Genomic DNA, 19,116 nt, shown 5'->3' on the forward strand with positions numbered 1-19,116 from the left:
TGCTTTCCAAACAGATCAATGAATCAACAAATCAGATCAATACTTTTCATGTTAATATTTTGAATCATTTTTAGAGCCGAAAAGCAAACTGGTCTTTCTTCTGATTTTGGCAACATTTCTGCTCCACTGTGCGTCGCGTGTATGGCAACACATCCATGAAACCGTCCCGATTTCTAGTAACTGGGCCACCAGGTAGGCAAATGCATGGTAACACGACTACTACCCACATTAATTAACAATCGCCCAGGCGTGGGAAAGACAACTTTGGTGCGTAAGGTTTGCGGGGAGCTGAAAGGGCATGGTCAGTTTCAGGGTTTCTATACGGAGGAGGTGCGACCAGAAGGCGGCGGAGATCGCCTAGGGTTCGACGTGGTCACATTGGATGGTGCCCGTGGTACATTGGCACGCACCACAAGGCCCAGGAATGACAACAAACAACATCCCAAAGTGGGAAAATATGTGGTATGGGTCCAAGATTTTGAAGCTATAGCACTGCCAATGATGAAGATTGGAACGTCGACTCCGCAGCTCGTGGTTATCGATGAAATCGGTAAAATGGAATTGTTCAGTGAAGCCTTCGAGCAATCCATTCAGGCGGTCTTGCAGTGTGACAGGCCTATTCTAGCAACCATACCACAAACCCGACAGCCCATTCCGCTCATCGAGCGTATAAAGAACGGACCAGGCTGTACCATTTATACTGTGACGCGGGAAAACCGAAATAGGTTGGTCCAAGAAATTACCAAAAACATTTTGCAGGCGAACTATTTATCAAAATAAAATGAATACTTGTCTCTTTATTGTTTGTTGTTGTTGGAAAACGTATCGCTACGCCATAGTTGTGCCTGTTGTCGCATCCACGCCAGGTGGTGGCATTGTCGCCTTTGCTGGCGTCGACTGCGATTCGCTTGTGCGCGTGGATCGTTTGCGCACCCGTTTCGTTTCCTTGGCCCAGTCCATCTCGTTGTAGGTCTGCTCAGTGGCGCGCCAAAGCAACTCTTGCCGCTGCACCAGATCTGAGTGCTTCTGCTCGAACTCCTTATCGGGGGGCAGCAGCAGCTCCCATCGTTTCGAGCTGTTCACTCTTGCCAACGTGCTCAGCACGTCTAGTGTTTCGGCCGGCGGCAATTGAGTGGCTGCCATTACCTGATTCCGAAACAAGAACTGTGTGCGTGAGAACCTAAAGATCTGAGTAGAATATTTTCAGTTAGATTCTAAAGAAAAAAAATTCCTCAAAACGTACCACATAGTCCCGCGCCTTTATCATTTGCTCTGCCGTCACGCCATTGACACGTGAGAGTATATTCTCCGGATAGACCATTTCCGATTTGGGCACCCAATTGCCATGCAAGAGTATACCCACTTGTGGCAGCAACGCTAGCACCTTGTCAGCCTGCAAATGTGGATCAATGTGCTCCGTAAGAATACGCATAATGTCTCCAAAGGACAACATTTTAGCTGCAAATCAAAAGTAATAATATTTCAACCACAAACTAGGGTATTGGTATTGCTACTCACCATCTTTGAGCAGAACTCCCACCTGCTCGAGTGCCGGCATCGTCTTAAGCATGGCCTTGTTATACACACGTGCCACATTCGCCGTGTCCACCTGTTGGACGTGCTCGTCATGTGGCAACAATTTGTCCAGATACTCGCTGGGCTGCAATGACAGCGACTGATTAGCGTGCTGATTGCTCGCGTACATCTTTTGACGTTCCAGTTCCGCTGCGGGCGTGCTCCGGGCATGCCAGAATGCCTCACACCATGGCTCGTCGACAATGCGCTTCATAAAGGAATCATAGCCGCCACCTTGCGCCTTGGCCTTTTTCACCACATTGCCGCCACGGGCAAATTTTACGGTCACCTGTTGCAACGCCTCCTCATCGTCGACGTCGTCGCTTTGTGCCTTCTGCTCCGCCTTACGTCGCTTGTCCTCCTTGTCGAAGTGGGCCAGTGCCGGTCGCAGTTGGACAATGCTGGTCAGGGGCGAGAGATGCATCTCTTTGTCTGTCAATATTCCTACAATATACTTCGAGACGTCAGTGAGGGAGCGCGTGCTGGTGAAGGCCTGGTTGTCCATAATGCCACGCTTAAAAGTGGGACGTTCCCCGGTCTTTGTTGTAGTCGAGCCCAGAGTGTATTTGCCATCGGCCGAGACTGCAAACTGTTCGCCCTTGAAGCGATCATAGTGCTTGGCATCGGTGTCCAGTCCGAAATTGACTTTCACCTGCTGAGTATAGGGCTTGACGCAACAGTTGACGACGATGGCATCGTCCAGATTTGGCAATGTCGTTTTTGTGGGGTATTGGAAGAGATAGAGGCTGTCTTGCAGATTCTTGGAGAGAAAAACGGGTATCTGTGGCGAGGCATTTGACCCTTATTATTTGGGCATTGTTGGCATTAGGGCAGCACTTACCTCTTCCACCACGGGATCATCCTCATCGTCCATTTGAATGTGTCAAATAAATATAGAAATATGTAAGTTAATTTAGTTAACAGCTATCTGTATGTAAACAGCGTATTGACCAACAGCTGCTTGGCCATGTGCAATCTGCGGTGTTGCCAGATGGGCGCATTACTTGTTAGCGCCTTACGTTCTATCGATATTCACATTTCAAATTAATGCTGTGTAGGAACTTCCGTAATGGAAATACAAAAAAAACTGTTGCAAAAGTTCGACTTTAGTTTGCAAACTATCTTGAAAGTAGTATGTAACTACCAGCTGCACAGATTCAATTCAATTATGCTTTAATGTGCTGAATTGAAAGTATAAGGAATGTACACTTTTCGTGTCAACTGCTTGGCGGCTTTGACGCATTAAACGACCGGCGTGAGACCATGCTCGTTTTATTAGTTGCTATGCTGGTGACTCAATGCAGTTGTTATCTACCCCTTGCGTGCGTCCTGTCACAATCAATCAACACGATTATGCTTTGTAATGCGAGCATAATCTCCTTATAAGTATATATGCATGTATATGGCCGACGACGTGCTTTACGCAAATATTGTGTCCGATGGCTCGCATTGTAGTTCCTTATCAACTCCATTGAAAGCGCTATTAAATGCAGTAATATATATTGCATTGTTAAGTGGCGCTGCAAAATATTTTTTAGTCACAGTTCACTAGCAACGCCCCTCAATGATGATTAATCACGCTCCAAGCTCAAGTTTCACAAGTCTGAAAAAACCGCAAAAAACACGCTCGAATGCAATCAATTGAACTCCTCCATATTACGCTCGTTAAAAACATACAAAATAATTTATTTTCTCTTTTTGTGTTTGTTTAAATAATAAATAGGTACAATATAAAGAATACCATTTTAGACATTTTTCTTCGTTGTATAAAAGTACACAAAACATGTGCGTACATTTTCTTGGTTTTTTTTATACATTGATTGACATTGACACATATAGATAGATATAACATTAACATGTTTTAGTATACGACTCATAAATGTGTGTTAAGACTTGTTCCATATTACAAAAGAATACATACTTGTACATACATACATATGTATATCTCGAAACTAGTGTTGCGATTTCATTAAAACATTTTCGTCCTGAACAATTTTTCTCGAAAAGGAAACCGCAGTAATAGCTCCTTAGTTATAGTAAATGGAACCCAATTCGTATTAGTTTTGGAGTAAGACATTATTTGACTTGACACATCGGTTAAAAATAATTGCTTTCAAGGCACAACATTATCCTGTTGGTATTATAATTAGTCTAGGCATTTTCGCGACTCACAAATGGGAGGGTGCAAAAAAGAAGCCCCCCACCACTGTTTATAACAATTACATATATAATTAAGATAAAACATGCAGAGTTACTACGACAACATTTTGTGCTTGGCACTATAATTAGACTGTGGACTTTACGCAAGACCTGCGACTCGCGTCTTAACTCCCCATTTACGACCAGCCGCCCGTCAATTTGTGGAACATCTCCTCGTTCAGGGTCTGGTTGTTCTCTTTAGAACGCATAGACATGAATATGTAGCCGCCAATGAACTCATGTACGACTTTGCAATCGGCTGACAGACATGAGAAAAGGACACTTTCATTGTTGAACTGAATCATCATGCACTTAATCCCCCAATTAACGTTCCAGGCCTTCATTGTGTTGTAGCGCCAGGTCTTGATGTGGTCGCCAGTGTTGAGGTCCATGCGCATAATTCGATTGTGGGCGACACCGAGCAGCTCCTCCTTCTTATGCCCATCTAACTTGATGATGAAGAGTGTGACTCCAAAGCCGGGTAGAGATTGCCAAGCCTGTATATATTTGAGCTTTGCCTCCATTAGCTGCAGGTTACGGACATTTGCGTGAGCTTCCAGAATCCGCTGCACTGCCTTGCTGGATAACTTACGCAGCATCTTGGGGGATAGATAATCCATTGGCTCCACTGAACGAGGATTGATGTTAATAGGCGCTGCTTGGGCTGGTTTCTGCATCTGCAGCAGGGAGCGTATGCTGCTTACTTCGGTCTCGTACGAGCTATCGGCGAGGGAGCGTCCTTTGGCTGCCAATCGGCAGGCTGCCATCCACTTGGCGTACTGCTCCTCGTTCTCACAACGCACCCAAACTTCCGTATTGGGCCCGCGGCGACCCTCTGGCGCCACTTCGAGGCGAATCGCAAACTTGCCGTGTGCTAAACTAACATCGGGTGTGACTTCACAACCACGCAAATTTATGGTAATGGTGGGGGCTGCCCGCCGGGATTCTTCCTGCGTTTTATACAAATGCAAATGGAGGTCACGATAGGTGAAGAAGTAGCGTTTATAGCCCTTCAATGTGAAGCGTTGTGGCTTCAGGAAACGCAAGTAATCAGACAGCTCGGGAATGCGTGTAATGTTCCCTTTGTCGTCTCCAGCGTTGGGACCCTCCAGCGTGATTTGCAGCTCGTTGAGGGCCGAATCGATGTCGTCGTCACCATTCTCCTGACTGGACGAATCAATGCCCGAATCTATGCTCGGTGGATGCAAATCGGTCTGATGATTCACTTGGAATTGCAATGCGGCAAACATCAGAGTTTCTTCCTCGGTGCAGTCCAGCTCCTCATTGAGTATGGACCATTTGGCCTGCTCGTACAGTTGATTTATGCGCACCTGGTCGTATTTCGGATTCAGATCGAAAAAGGTGAAATATTTGAATCGCAGCAAAAGCGTATCGAACTCCCGAACACCCTGCTCCATAATAGAGAGTGATGAGTCAAGCCATCCTACATTAAGACGTGCTTTCTCGATCAGCGTCTTTGGACGCACTAAGCGTGCCCGCACATCAGGACTGGGTGCGCGTGGGGAGACTGCTAAATTATCCTGAAAGTCGCCAAAGCTGGAGGACGAGTCAAAGGGTGTATAGCAATTGCTGCCCGGCATCCAAGTGCCTGTGGGCGAGCTGATGGGCGTGCCCGGCGCTGTAGCTGCACGACGCGGTGTTGTGGCATATGGCGAAGCGGGGGCACACAACAAGTTGCCATTGTGATGTCTATCTAGGCTACCGTTGCTGCCATTGTAGGCAGAAAAGGGAACAAAGCTGTTCGTGTCAGGTGCCGGTTGTAGGTAAGTCGTACCGTTTATCTCCGCCGCGGGTATCCTTTTGGGCGGTAGCTTGCTGAAATTCTTCTTTAAATGCTCCTGCTCGACAGGTTTGCAAAGGGACAGCTCCTCCGGGTAGCGAATATTTAGATCTTTGCAGAGATTAACAACGGCGGCGAATGTTTTCACCGAAAAGTTAACACGATAATCCAAAAAACGCAAATCGGGCAGCTGAACTCGCAGTGTTTTGTGCATGGGCGTGAAATAGAGAAGGGAATCGGCTTGGACGCCAGCCTGATCCAATGTGGAGCGTGTGCGTGTTAGCCAAATATTTTTGGCGGGCCACCATAACGCGTGATCAGACCAATCCTTGGGCATTTCTGGATCGACAAGCGTTAGCATGACGCCACCAATATGCTGGTCACCCTTTACACGTAACGTTTTCTCTACATCTAGATCTGTGATGAGAATCCGTAGATTCCAAGTGTTTTCGCCAACGTGAATCATCGTCGTTGAGGTGGCTTTCCAATTTTAGGCGTATTTTGATTATGTTACGGTGTTCTCAACGCGACGGAGACTGCCAATTTTACACACGGGCGGCAAGCGCGGGCGATATCGACAAATAACTAGAAATGAACAGCGAAATCATTTGATTCTAAAATTGTACACAACGATGATGACGTAATGGGTTACTTACGCTTATTGCTGCTACGCTCCGAATGGCAGCCAGACCAGAAATATATATGTATTTTCAATGTGTGGACGTTTTTCGCAATACAATGCTTTCGACCAGACCCTTCTTATCTTGACGCCACACGCCAGATGTTATTTCTATGGATACCCTACACTCGCTGCTGCTGTTGCACAGCTCCACTTGATACAACAATAAAAACTACAGTGAGTTCTAACGCTGAACGGGTTTAATTGCTCACGCGTCGCGCTAGCTTGTAAATACGCCCAAGGTTATCTCTGTTTCCTCCACAACTAGCACCAAAAGCAGCACTAAATAAACGCGTTCTTTTTCGTCCCACGACAAAATAGCAACTACTACTCAACTGCAAAAATTCCACAAACAACACGTTCGACTCTGGCGAGCGCGAGTGGTGAACAGAGCGAAAGAAATCAACGCGCGAGATAGAGAAATTAATTCATAAATAAATCAGCACCAGCAGCCAACATGAACGCGAACAATCGACGTGTTTTCTTTTGCTGTCCCTATTTGTTGTTGTTTGTGTAGGATTTTTGTTTTATTGGCGATTCGTTCAATATGCGCACCTTAAATTTGCTTTTGGTTACTACGTCTTCGTCTCATTTGCGATAATAAACAATATCAAATTATTTTTAGAAAAAATTTTCATGTCTTTCACCTCGTCGCATTTGCGTTCTTTACTTATTGTTTATAAATATGGCAGCATCAAGGGTGTTGCCACAAAACAGCGATCGATGACGACATGGGCAAGTATGTATCGGTATCGAGTATATAATTGCTGGTATCGAGTGTGACGACAGCTGTCTCAGTCTGTTGACTTACAGGCCGTCGCAATAAGAGCCGCACACCCACAAATGAGCTCCAACGCGCTCTACGCCTTGCACAATATTCGTAAACAAACACAATGAAAGCTCCGTTGCAAGCCAGCCACTAGCTCGTGTATATCAAGTTTTAGTCTTTGTGGCGCTTTTGTGTGGAGCGCACACGATTTACGATTCGCGTTGAACTTTGTGCCTCTGTTCATCTCTATCTCGCTTTCACACCAACAACAACAACACAAATACCTGTAACTCTGTACAACTGTGTGTGCGTTTGTGTAAGGAAAAGCTACCAAGAAAATTTGGTATGAAAAATCGGTGAAAATCCCTGCAGTCGTCGCCCAACGGAATCCCAATTGTCAAATTCCGTTACTGTTATAACAAATTGAGTGAACTGTGCCGGATATTTCAGATTATTAATTCATTTTCTTTTGGCTTTCGGTGCACATATCAACAACATCAACATATAAAAACAACGTGTCGGCTTGTGGGAAACAAGAAAAATCGATCCCTGCGAAAAGTGCAATGCGAGAAACTACAAAATTTTACGTTTCAGTTCATACTAGATAGACTTATAATTTTCGTACATACATACAGACATACATATGTATGTATAGTGAAAACAACAACAATAACAACCAATTTTGCAGATATATGTGTATTTTGTGAGTAAAAGTTGTTGTCTGTCGGAACGGCGAGAAAACGAGTGAACAACGAATTACGTTAATAGTAAATAAACGCGCAATAGTTAAAGCAACAGCCGCGGTAACAGAAACAACAACAACAACAACAACGCGCTTAGTCATCCGTGTGAGTTACGCCAGCGTCTCTGTGTGCGTGTGTGTGTATTTGTGTGTGGTGTGTGTAAGCAGTATCTATAAGATACAATAGTAGCTGGAAACTCGCTACGCAACAATTGTTATCTTGCCGCCCACCTCATACACGCCCCCATCCCAACACCACTATTCGAGTCTTGAATGCAACGACGACGCCACTGCCGCTGCAAGGAGCTTCAGCATCGAGGTGTAAAAAGCGTAGAAAATAATTACCAATTGCATACGCCTGCAACAACAATAATCACAATAACAACTACAACAAAAATAACAACAAAAGCGACGTTACATTGACTGTAACCTGTTGTTGTTTGGCCGACTTGCTCACCTTTCATTGTCCATAAACGGGCCTGCCTACACGTTCTATTTGGCCAATTGGTTAACACACAGACGACCGCTCTAAACCACACCTGTTTGAAGCTCCGATACGGCCAGCAGCACCAGCAGCAGCAGCAGACAACCTCGTTTGGACCTCGGTTGAACAAATATTCGGTACTAAGCCACAATTAAATTGTAATTGTAATCGCATCATAATGTCGCGTCTAACGGAGGAAATGGTCATTGCCCGTGCCAAGCAATCGGATTTGTCGCTAATTAAAAAACTCAATTGTTGGTAAGTTGCATTCTGTGTCCATCTATTTATACTGACAGCATCGTAGTGGGTGCGGGTCTGACACTATTTTAATTGCTTTGCATGATCAGCTATTTACCGGGCCACCCCATCAGGGACAACTATATATCATGATATACAAGTCACACGCTGCATTGAATTGAATTGGATACTAATTAGGGCTATTGAAACTAAAATAGCGAATATGTCAAAATAATTTCAAATATCTTTTAGGGAATAATCTATTGTAATCCTGTTTAATTTAGACAAGTAATAAAAACTTTTCTGAAATAGATAAAAGCATCTCTATTGGCATTATTATTCCGTTCATTTTTTCAAAGCACTTTATTTTGTTTATTTTCCTGGTTGTTGCTAACAAAATTGTTATGTTTATGTTTGTATTTATTTTAGTGTCAGCATACTATTATTTGCGGGTCTCGCACATATTGTGAAATAATAATAAAAATCTCTTCAATTTTAAGAACGTGTAGACTGTTACTAACCAACCATAACTCAATTGAAATGAGTATTAAATTAAGTTTGTTTAATCCAAACAGATAGACTGAATGGAAGAATCCTAGATAAAAAAAAAACGGTTACCTAAATTTGAGGCTGACTATTTTTGCAACTGTATTTAAAGCCAATATCGTTATTAAAATTTAAAAATAATAAAAATAGTAATCTTCTTGATGGTAACAATTGCTAGAAAAATAAGTAGCTTAAATGAAAAATTTGGGAGTTTTTTAAATTATTTTCTTAAGTTAAACATTTTAAATATTTCCCAACATTCGTATTCCACCATAATTTTGAAATGTTAAAATCCAGCTCATCCTTTTTATCAAGCTTTAAGGATTTTGTGTTCGAACTGCAGTGAAAGCAGAAAATGTTTTCGAAAAGTTGCGTCTGTTCGTCTCCCGCTTTCACTTCACGCCGAACTGACCCGAATCCCCAAATGCAGACAAAATACGTAGCATAAAACAGAAAAACCGCTTTAAATATAGAGTCTATGGCATCAGCTTCTAACAAAACGCGACAGAAACAGAAACCAGTTTAGTTGCAACTACGAGTATGACCAGCGGAGAGCGCGTCCAAACGCTCCACTTAGCCGTTATCTGTGCCAAGTCACGCCGCACTCGAAACTCTTCCTAAGGGGTTAAGTGGAAGTGAGCGCCGAAGACAGCCGCCTTGTGGCAAGGAGGCGGCTGCTGCACTTCAAAGCGCCGAGTGGCATGAAAACGTGCAGGCCGAAGAACATTTGAACTACTTTTCTGGTACAAACTAAACGCATCAAGTCATTAGCATTAGCTCGGAAGATAGTCTAAGAGTGGGGAGGGGGGAGAAAACCCGAATTTTTAATTTTAAACATTTATTTACTCTCTTAACTAACAAATATTGACCATTTCAACTACTTTTGCGGGACAAACTAAACGCATTTAGTCATTAGCATTGGCTCGGAAGGTAGGGGGCAGAAACCCGGAATTTTTAATGTTAAACATTTATTTATTCTGTTAATAAACAAATATTCTTGTTGTTTCTTTTTTACAGGGGAAGTGATCTCAGCGATGTATCCATAATCAAACGTATGCGTGGTGTTGAAGTTTTGGCGCTTAGGTAAGTCGACAAAATTGCTGGCCAGCGGGGGCGGTTGGGGCCCAACTTGTGCTGGGGATTAAGATACTTTTGCCAAATATTGCGCGGTTGCGCTCATTTCCTGCACTGCTGCTGTTTTGTTTTTGATTGATTTCAATTCAATTAATCGCCTTCTGCTTTAAGTCGAGATAGAGGTACACATACATACATACATACATACATAAACACAGAGATACCCAGATAGATAGATACTTATAGAGTATACACGCGTTACGCGAATGATGTCATCGCCTGGCGAGCATCATCATTAGCTAGTGAGCGAGCCGAAAGCAAGCCGCAAAAACTTTGGCGGACTTTGAAATGCTCAGGCGCGTAATTCATGCAAAATAAATATATACGCGAGTGTATATATTGTATGCTTAAAAAATACTTAGTGTTTCGTATGTGGGAGCCCCAAAATTGTAGTTACTACCCGAACTGGTGGCCGATTTATGGCGTGGGTTGGCCGCCGCCTTGGACATTGCAGAACAAGTGCCGCCGCTTGCTCGTGTGTAGGAGCTTCAAAAGTATCTGTTGGATAGCCATACTCGTACATGCATGCATAAGTCGCGCGATACACATGGCAGAGCTACTTCAACGCTCTTACACATAAGTGATGATTATGCTGAGTGTTTTTTGTTGTAGTCGCTGCCATGCATTGTTGCCTTTTATGGCCGCAAAGCACAGCAAAAATAAGTAATATTTTGATTGCCAAGGTCGTTGAAATCGATTCACAACTAACTGTTATTTTGTTTGACAACATGTTGCAATGAATGAATGATACACCATATTGATTGATGTATGAACTTGGGCTCTTTGCCATTCGAGACGAGTATTACAAATGATTTTTTAAACTGTGCAATTTGAATTTACAAATGTTTTAGGGCAATACGAATGACGTGACTGGTTACTTGGCTTTCCAATTGGACAGAGATTCGACAAATTTATTCGATAATCGCTTATGTAGTATACCTCCCCTAAGTTTATGAATAGCAATCGAACCCAACTCAAATATTTAACAAACAATCATCATTTAACTCCAAAGTAAACAAAAGCAATTTGTTTTCATTTATTTTACAGGCTGCTTTCTAAAGTAAACAGGACCTTTTTAAAATTAGAGTACAGAATTGTTTATTTGGCAAAATGAGCTTATTTTATTACAAATATAGACGTCCCGACGACAAATAATTTTTTTTTTGCGACCAAGAAGCATTTCAATCTAGCATTTTAAATCATCACCAAGCATGTCCCTCAGATTCCTAACGCCTTTTGAAAGGCCTCGACATCGTTATAGCGCTTTCTTTTCATAAGAAAATTAACACCGAACTGTTCGATTAAAATGCGATGAATGGTTGATTTTTGAGATATTTCATTTCATTTGTTTGATTTTTGAAAAATTCACGCTGTTTATCCCACGCATCTTTTTAAGTTCTCACGACCATTCTTGAATCACGTTTGCCACTCATGGACTCAGCCACAAGGTTAATAATTATCACCACAAACTTGTCTCGTTAATTAATGAAAAGGAACAGTATTTAATATTTTCTCCTTGCTTGATAGTCATTTTTTTTACCGTTAGCACAAACACAGGGTTGCTTTGTGTGCGATAGCTAGGTTTTTGTCTATCAGATTGCCATGAAATTTTGATGGGATGTCGAAAAGAAGAGCACTCATCATCAATATGGGAAAACTCAACACTCAATGCAAATATCTACCTTGTAATATTATTCTTCCAATCATTTCCTATATGATACAGCAAATCCATCTTTATGAAATTTCGAATTCGCTTAAGATACTTATTATCACAAAGAAACAAGTTAAGTCAAAAACCGCTCAGTTTTATGAAATATAAAATATGAGACTACATATGTCGGGTTTCTAACAAACTTGCTTTGTGTATGGCTAATAAATAATAAATAAAGAAATTAAATAAGACAAGTCCATATATCAAGTTTGGTATCCCTAGCTTTTATACTTGTAGGTCAAAAGTTCTTGATATTCATAAGGACGAACAAAGGGACATTTTTTTTATATATATGCATTTCATCAGGCTGATCTATTATAGTATGTATGGGCCTAACACAAGGGGTCTGCCACGCCTTCTTCTGCCTTTTCACCCTTAGGGTGCAGGGTATACAAATACAAATCTTAAACTAAGAAAATAAGTATGTAGTATATGCCTGAGGTCTTAACAACAGCTCGCTTTTTTCAAAGTGTAGCCCAGCCCTATGCTCATATTATTGCATTATATCAGGCCACTTAATCTGCACACTTGAACAGAAATTCGAGTTATTATTAACCATTATTTGCAGTAAACGTTGAGGTAGCTCTCGGGTCGTGGCTACGAAGGCAACAAAGACGGTTTGTCTGGGGTTTGCATTTAACAGCGAAATGCTCTTTGTTTCGTTCCAATGCACAGCCCTCAACGATTCTTTTTATTCTACTTGTAAGTATATCCAATGGCATTTATGGACGAGGCGTTATAAAGCTGTTGTTGCTGTTGTTACTGCTTTATTGTTGTTTGACTTAACTGGCTCGGCACTTGGCTCCGGCTCTGTGTTTGCTGTTGTGTAAGGCAATGGTAGACCATAAATTGGCCATAAATCAGTTCATGTTTTTTTCCTATGACTGTCATGCGTTGGTGTATCCGATTGTTCAACATTTGATGTCATGCCCGACAATTTGTATGCAATTCTTCTATATAGTGTTCTGTAACCTAAATCAGTTCGATTTGCATTGCGTGCAGCCTTGTGACAGGACAATCAATATATATACCTAAATATATATTATAAATCTGTAAATATAAAGAGCACTATGTTTAGTTGTCGCAGACTTTAGTACCAGCTTTTGTGTGCTCGAAGAAAGGGGCTGAGAGGTGAGGTAAGAAAGCAAGTCACAGAAGTTGTCTAATTAGCATATCAAATGTGTGGATTGGGTTTTTTACCCGATTAGTTGTGCTACTTTTGCGTGCCTTTCCTATTGCTAGTCGCAGTCCAAAAGTCGCGCTGAGGTCACATACCTTCCCATCCATGGCAATGCACCCGTGTGCCATTTAAAGTGACACAAAATAGAAAAATTCCTCTAATTTTAGCCGCCTGCTCAGGCTATTTTATTTATATACCCTCACAACACATATTTACAGCCAGAGTGGCTCAAGAACTTGCCATATTCCCGCATACTCAATATATATAGACGCGTGCGTGTATTTCTAGCTATCTTATCGTCCCAAGCATTTGACAAGCCATACAACACCAGCAGACGGAAGAAGAAAGCAATTAAGGCACGCGCCTCGTTCGAGAAACTCAGGCGTCGGCCAATTGGCCTTTTCACAGTAATTAGCATAGATTTGGCGCTAAGCAGCGTCGAAGTCGTCGTACGAACGACTACTTGTATATCTACCTTGACCTAGACGACAATACACCCATGGGCCTGTCAGCGGGTTCGGCGACAGTCGGGGTCCAGAGCCGGCATCTGTCAGCCTCGACAACAATCAATGATGAATGATGACAGTGTCGGTTTTTCTTCTGTGGATTCATGGAACTAGAAAGAGTGTGTCATGTCTTCAGCGCATAAACATATGTGTTCAGACACAAGTACATACATGCGAGGGTAGTGGCATAACTTCTTTAAACAAGTGTAACATCCATGTCGGATTTTCTCAAATACTGGCGGTTTTCTCTTTTTGGTTTATTCTTAAATAAAATAACCTTTGGAAGAGCAGACCAGGACTTCGAGAAGCCATTGATCTTTAAGCGTCGCAGTCTCTTTCTTCTACTTTTAAGTGAGTTTCCCACCATAATAATAAGGTTATCAATTCGTAACCGAGTGAGAATTATTTCTACCATTCCAAATGATCCAAAACTTTCTTTTTACAATTGTCCGTATTGTTGAAAAAGATAGATCGAAATTGAAAAGTTAAGAATAACTCATATTAGAAGTATGGGTATTTAAATAAATATTGTTAGGGTGTTATTCTTATTTTCTTACCATCTCACCCTCGTTACACAAAACACGCTTTAATAGTTAGGTTTTATTTCTCGCTTTAACGGCGCGAAAGAAAGTCTAGAGTTAATGACCTCATGCTTATAAAAGGCAGAGCGGAACAAACCGCACAGCCTCCAGAGCTGCCTTTGTGGTCTCTTCTTCTCTTCTCTGCGCTTTGTGTGTGCCGAACCCAATTCTTAAGGAAATGAATCACATCATCTCACACTCACTTGTGCCGAAGTGTCTTTGTTGTTGATTGTAATTTAATGCCTGTACGATTGTGGATAATTCATTAATTCCCGCTTGTTTTTTTGTTTTTGCGCCACAGCGTCAACAAAATCAGCACACTGTCGCCCTTTGAAGACTGCACAAAACTACAAGAGTTGTATTTACGAAAAAATAACATACAAGATATCAATGAAATAGCCTATTTGCAAAACTTGCCCGCTCTCAAATATCTGTGGCTCGAGGAGAATCCGTGCTGTGAGCGTGCGGGGCCAAAGTGAGTAAAAAGAGCAAACCTGCTGTTTATAATGAATTTGTTTGTGATTATTACTCATCAACTAATCATTTGTATCTGTAGCTATCGCGCCATTGTGTTGCGTGCCTTGCCGAACCTCAAGAAACTGGATAATGTGGAGGTGACGCAAGAGGAAATGGATGATGCGCTGCGAGGCAGTGCTGGCGCCATTCCTGAGGATGAGGTCTATGAGGATGCCTATGAGGCGAGACAGCAACAACAACGCACTTCCCCACAGCAGCAGCAGCAGCAGCAACAACAACACCAACAGCATCAGCAGCACAGTTATCCACAGCACTCGCCACCGCCACAGCAGCATTACCAACAACAACAACAACAGCCACAGGCCTCGCCAAGTTCTGCGCATGCGCAGTATCATCAGCAGCCGCGTCGCAGTTCGAGTCCCATGAAAGAGGTAAATGCATTCCTTTGTTGTTCTTTTGCTCTGGTTTTTGTTTTCTCCTTTGTTTTTGCTTTTGTTCTCCATCACTCCATCACCCAGCATCCGTCCGTTTGTGAAAGAATTTGCACTCTTTCTTGCCACTTAAAACACTAACCACATATTCTTCTTCATTCACAAGCCGCCACAATTAGCAAGTCCGCTTGCTAATAGCAGTGATGGAACTAATAATGTCAGCGATTTGTATAATAGTCAGAGTCAAAACTCAAAGCCCACAACACCCACAAAGGTAACGAAAAGAGTTAACTCTGGCTGGGCCTGAGAAAACTCACCTAATGACACCAGACCTTTACTTAGTTGTGAGCACAATTGTGTGTGTGTGTCTAGTTGTTAAGCCAGCCTACTAACTATTATTATTATTGGCATTCTGTTTTTGATTTTACCTTCCCAGGAACCCGCGCATCCGCCATCACCCAAATATAATACAATAACTAAAGAGCAGCGCACATCCTTTTATCAGCCTGATGTAAGCAACCAGTCTTAAGCCTTTAACGATATTGTTGAGCTCGCTGTCTAGCAAAATAACAGTGCGCGCTCGATATACTAGTATACTTGTAGTTCAAGTGTGGGGGAAAAGCTACCTTTAGAGTGAAAAAATTGGATATTAAAGTACAGTTACCGATTGAAGCTTGTTTTCCTCTTGCCTTTAGATTGCACACAAAATGTAGTCAGAATCGCAAACGGAGAAACTAGGGAGTTTAAATTTAAAGATTCGAGAAAAACTGGAAATTTAAAGAGGGAGAGAAATCATTTTTTCCACAAGATTTTAAATAAAAAATCACGGGTGAAGAAAAACTATCGAAAGCGGTCTTGAACTGGTAAAAAAGTCACTCGATATGAGATTAATTTTTGTGCATTCGAAAACGAGGTTTCCATTATTATTTCTCTACATTTCTGTTTGGTTTTTCCCAATTGCCTTAGTGTTGGTTAATTACCAATTTAACAGTTAATTATTCGGGTATTGTGAACAAGAAAATGCCCTAGTGTTGGTTAATTACCCTTTTAACAGTTAATTATTCGGGTATGTGTTGTGAACAGAAAAATGCTTAATCGACTCTAAAGGCAGCAAAGAAATTTATGCGAGGTTTAGTAATACGCCACTTAAAATAGTAGTCAGCTAAAAGTGTCAAATAAGTATGAGATGTAGTTTTCAAAATAAAATTATCACCTTAAAGCGGCTAAAAGAGTTGCTTATAATTTTGTTTGGTACTTCTTTCAAATCGTGAGTTCACAAAAACAAAAAACGTTTCAAGTCGGCTTAACGTTTCTTAAAATCAAGTTTTAAAGCATTTTTAACAAATATTTAGAGTTAGCTAGAGGGGAGTATTTATAACACCTATTTCGCTCAGAATATCTTGTGACGTGCGTTCACTATGGCTTTTGGTGTTTCCGTGAGGGTGCAGTCTTTGTTTTGAAAAGTAGGGAAGACAGTTTTTGAAGCACTATTGAGTTGAGTGATGGGACAATAGATCCCCATGCCCATCAACGGACTACTTAATAAGTAGTGTAGTCTTGGGTGTGTACACGTCACACTTGAGGGCACGCTCTGTCGTTGTCGTTGTCGCAGTCGCAGTCGCTTCTGTTGGCTGTTGCTGTTTCTTTTGCCGGTGGCTGCTAGTCACGCAAGTCTCTCGGCATGGTTAAGGTTCTTGGTAGTGTCGCTACCATAGCCCCATTGTTAAGTTAGTGGGGGCGCGCTTTGCTTTCTAGGTTAAGTCATGCCGCAACATTTGACTTTGAATGACGGCAAGCGGCATCAACGAAACGGAGGCAAGGCATAAGGCGAAGCAGAAAGTAAAGCATACTGATAAAATGGGTCATTATGTATGTGCGAGTATATAGACATATGTACATACATATACAATGGTACAAAGGGTTAGGTCTTCCAATGAGCGACATTTCGGCATTTCTGTGCGACGTCATTCAAGCTTCGTTGGCGTCAAATTACCAGCACATTATATTTAAGTTTGCCGCCATTGACCAAAACCGACAATGGGCTCAACATTTTCGTAATATGCCAAATCTAATGACACACTAAACACACACCACCTCTCGTCTAACGGTATATTCGTTTGTTATATATCCCCCCTCTAATCCGAACAATCACAACTAATTGCAAACTCACGCGCACCACGAACCACTAACAACAATAATACCAGCGGTCGCCCGGCTCCGATCAGGAGAGCCCCCATGCAGGCTATAGAGAGCGTTCAGCTCCCATACCGCCCAGCATATCAACTCATTCCATGAAGGTAAGATGACGCGCCTTCTCTATATAATACAAAAACTAGTTGTGAAACAGTTGAGTGGAGCAGCATTTAGAATGGTGTCGCTTTTCTAATTTTGTATTCCTCGTTTCGTTCACCCCAACAGGAATACTATCAGTCCGATCGGCCAGCGTATCCAGCTCATTATCGCCATAGCCAGACCGATTTGACGGAATGGGAGGAGCATCAACAGCATCAGACCCCTCAGGTCCATCACAACCCCTATGGTAGTCAAATGCAACTACATCACGCCCAGCGTCGTGCTGCGGGCGCCGAGAGCGATCGCTACGGGTATCGCAATGGGAGCGCACGTGAGAATGGCGGCGAGTGGGACGGCGAGGAACGGCCGCGTTCCAGGTGAGTGGCGATTGCTAAAAGAAGTTCCCAAGAGTGTTTCATCTGAGATGGGGCTTGAAGTGATCGAAATCTGTCTACATTAAGAGTGTAAATCAGTTTGGTCTGAACTGTTGTTCGACTGTATGAACGTCTAGTTTTCTGAGACTATATCACGTAGAGATTTTATACTTTGCTTGAGCATTTTTTACACTTACAAGCGAATCCAGTTTATTTTATTCTTGCGATATGTCCACTACTAAATACTTTTAAGTATATATAGAATATTGCTTGGAAAATGTTGCTAGAAATGCTTGGAAATCAGCTCATCTTAAAGTTAAATATTCTTTGTCAAAAACATTGTTAACCAATCATCTATAATTTACATTAATGCAAAAATTAAAAATATACATATTTTAATATCTAATGGTAAAAAGATATGGTATATTTAAAAGAAACTTTACGCGAGAACCCGAGAATTTAATGAAAGTGAGAAAATTTCAAGGACATCCCTATCCCTGTATTTATACCAAATTATTTTCTAGGCACTCCAAAAGTCACTGTATTTTGATTTCAAAAAATATTATCGAATATACTTATAGACGTCCCGAGGGTCGCTACAGCGATTCAGCCAGCAACGTTTCAGCCAACGTAATGAACCATTATTCGGGCTATCATCGACGTCCCATTAATAGGGTGAGTATCTGCGTATATGTATTAAAATTAAGATATTCCTGTTTACTATTTGATACGATTTACAGAACTCAAATCTGTTGTCGGCTACACTGTGTCTGGTCAAGGAATTGGATTATGCCAGCTTGGAGGTGCTCGAGCATGCCGTACGGTGTCGCATCGATGAATTGGCGGGCGAATGATGAAGACGGCTCTCTAATCGTTTATCGATTAGTTAATAGAAGCAGTCCTTCGGGGCACTCGAAGTGTCTGCGAGACTAGACTAGTGTGCAATACTGTCTGTCTGTCCAAAATGCTGGAATATTTACAAAGACCAACAAAAAGACACTTATAATTAATAATACACACACACAAAAACACACACACTCAGCAACAACAATTACAACCAGAAAAAAAATTCTCGAAATTGTTCTAAAACTTAGTATATACTTACGAAATAAATAACTTACCTAACAACAACTATACTTGCCAATTGTAACTGTAATAATAATGTAAATTTTTTGTATAAGCAACCAATAATTTTTGCTAACAGAAACTATAGAATAAAATACAACAACAACAACAACTACAATAAGTGCATGCAAAACACAAAAACAAAAAAAATTGAAGGTGTTGTCAGACAAGCAATATACTCATTACATATGCATATGTACATGTTCATGTATATCTCGGAATGTGTAATATTTTCAAATACTGCGGTCGATGTAATACAATTTTTCTTTTTTT

General features: G+C 41.7%; 4 protein-coding genes across 7 annotated transcripts; 2 read left to right on the forward strand and 2 right to left on the reverse strand.

Annotated features, from left to right (window-relative positions):
- The first annotated feature begins 79 nt into the window (after window positions 1-79).
- Window positions 80-800, forward strand: LOC115622678 (cancer-related nucleoside-triphosphatase homolog). The gene is made up of 2 exons (XM_030516695.1): window positions 80-192; window positions 248-800. The coding sequence occupies exons 1-2, from the start codon at window positions 156-158 to the stop codon at window positions 778-780; spliced, it is 570 nt and encodes a 189-aa protein (XP_030372555.1). The 5' UTR covers window positions 80-155; the 3' UTR covers window positions 781-800.
- On the reverse strand, window positions 768-2,529 carry LOC115622677 (DNA-directed RNA polymerase III subunit RPC5). The gene is made up of 4 exons (XM_030516694.1): window positions 2,417-2,529; window positions 1,519-2,356; window positions 1,244-1,458; window positions 768-1,188 (listed from the first exon to the last, which is right to left on the reverse strand). The coding sequence occupies exons 1-4, from the start codon at window positions 2,447-2,449 to the stop codon at window positions 829-831; spliced, it is 1,446 nt and encodes a 481-aa protein (XP_030372554.1). The 5' UTR covers window positions 2,450-2,529; the 3' UTR covers window positions 768-828.
- Window positions 2,530-3,365: 836 nt separating this feature from the next.
- On the reverse strand, window positions 3,366-6,857 carry LOC115622859 (unc-112-related protein). Its single transcript, XM_030516943.1, has 2 exons — window positions 6,232-6,857; window positions 3,366-6,160 (listed from the first exon to the last, which is right to left on the reverse strand). Exon 2 carries the CDS (start codon window positions 6,039-6,041, stop codon window positions 3,912-3,914), a length of 2,130 nt encoding a protein of 709 aa, XP_030372803.1. The 5' UTR covers window positions 6,042-6,160; window positions 6,232-6,857; the 3' UTR covers window positions 3,366-3,911.
- A 250-nt stretch (window positions 6,858-7,107) lies between these two features.
- On the forward strand, window positions 7,108-18,854 carry LOC115622143 (putative uncharacterized protein DDB_G0291608). 4 transcript variants are annotated; one of them, XM_030516004.1, is made up of 10 exons: window positions 7,108-8,507; window positions 10,050-10,115; window positions 14,446-14,619; window positions 14,701-15,052; window positions 15,219-15,326; window positions 15,489-15,563; window positions 17,257-17,349; window positions 17,471-17,721; window positions 18,300-18,393; window positions 18,459-18,854. In XM_030516004.1, the coding sequence occupies exons 1-10, from the start codon at window positions 8,428-8,430 to the stop codon at window positions 18,570-18,572; spliced, it is 1,407 nt and encodes a 468-aa protein (XP_030371864.1). In that variant the 5' UTR covers window positions 7,108-8,427; the 3' UTR covers window positions 18,573-18,854. The 4 variants fall into 4 exon arrangements, with proteins under 4 accessions (XP_030371864.1, XP_030371865.1, XP_030371867.1 ...); XM_030516005.1 differs by lacking the exons at window positions 15,219-15,326; window positions 15,489-15,563; window positions 17,257-17,349 and having other exon boundaries at window positions 7,109-8,507; window positions 18,243-18,393; XM_030516007.1 differs by lacking the exons at window positions 15,219-15,326; window positions 15,489-15,563; window positions 17,257-17,349 and having other exon boundaries at window positions 7,110-8,507.
- The last annotated feature ends 262 nt before the right edge of the window (window positions 18,855-19,116 follow it).

This window comes from Scaptodrosophila lebanonensis, unplaced genomic scaffold, assembly GCF_003285725.1.
Source record: "Scaptodrosophila lebanonensis strain 11010-0011.00,11010-0021.00 unplaced genomic scaffold, SlebRS2 tig00000043-arrow-pilon, whole genome shotgun sequence".
NCBI classification, from domain to species: Eukaryota; Metazoa; Arthropoda; class Insecta; order Diptera; family Drosophilidae; genus Scaptodrosophila; species Scaptodrosophila lebanonensis.

Bases quoted from the DNA above. Each gene is read 5' to 3' on its own strand.
- LOC115622859 (XM_030516943.1), bottom strand. From the start codon at position 6,041: ATGATTCACGTTGGCGAAAACACTTGGAATCTACGGATTCTCATCACA.
- LOC115622677 (XM_030516694.1), bottom strand. From the start codon at position 2,449: ATGGACGATGAGGATGATCCCGTGGTGGAAGAG. The intron at 1,459-1,518 runs GTGAGTAGCAAT...TTTGATTTGCAG, and splicing joins GGGAGTTCTGCTCAAAGATG to CTAAAATGTTGTCCTTTGGA. The intron at 1,189-1,243 runs GTACGTTTTGAG...TATTCTACTCAG, and splicing joins TAAAGGCGCGGGACTATGTG to ATCTTTAGGTTCTCACGCAC.
- LOC115622143 (XM_030516004.1), top strand. From the start codon at position 8,428: ATGTCGCGTCTAACGGAGGAAATGGTCATTGCCCGTGCCAAGCAATCG. The intron at 8,508-10,049 runs GTAAGTTGCATT...TCTTTTTTACAG, and splicing joins ATTAAAAAACTCAATTGTTG to GGGAAGTGATCTCAGCGATG. The intron at 17,722-18,299 runs GTGAGTGGCGAT...ATATACTTATAG, and splicing joins GAGGAACGGCCGCGTTCCAG to ACGTCCCGAGGGTCGCTACA.
- LOC115622678 (XM_030516695.1), top strand. From the start codon at position 156: ATGAAACCGTCCCGATTTCTAGTAACTGGGCCACCAG. The intron at 193-247 runs GTAGGCAAATGC...ACAATCGCCCAG, and splicing joins TCTAGTAACTGGGCCACCAG to GCGTGGGAAAGACAACTTTG.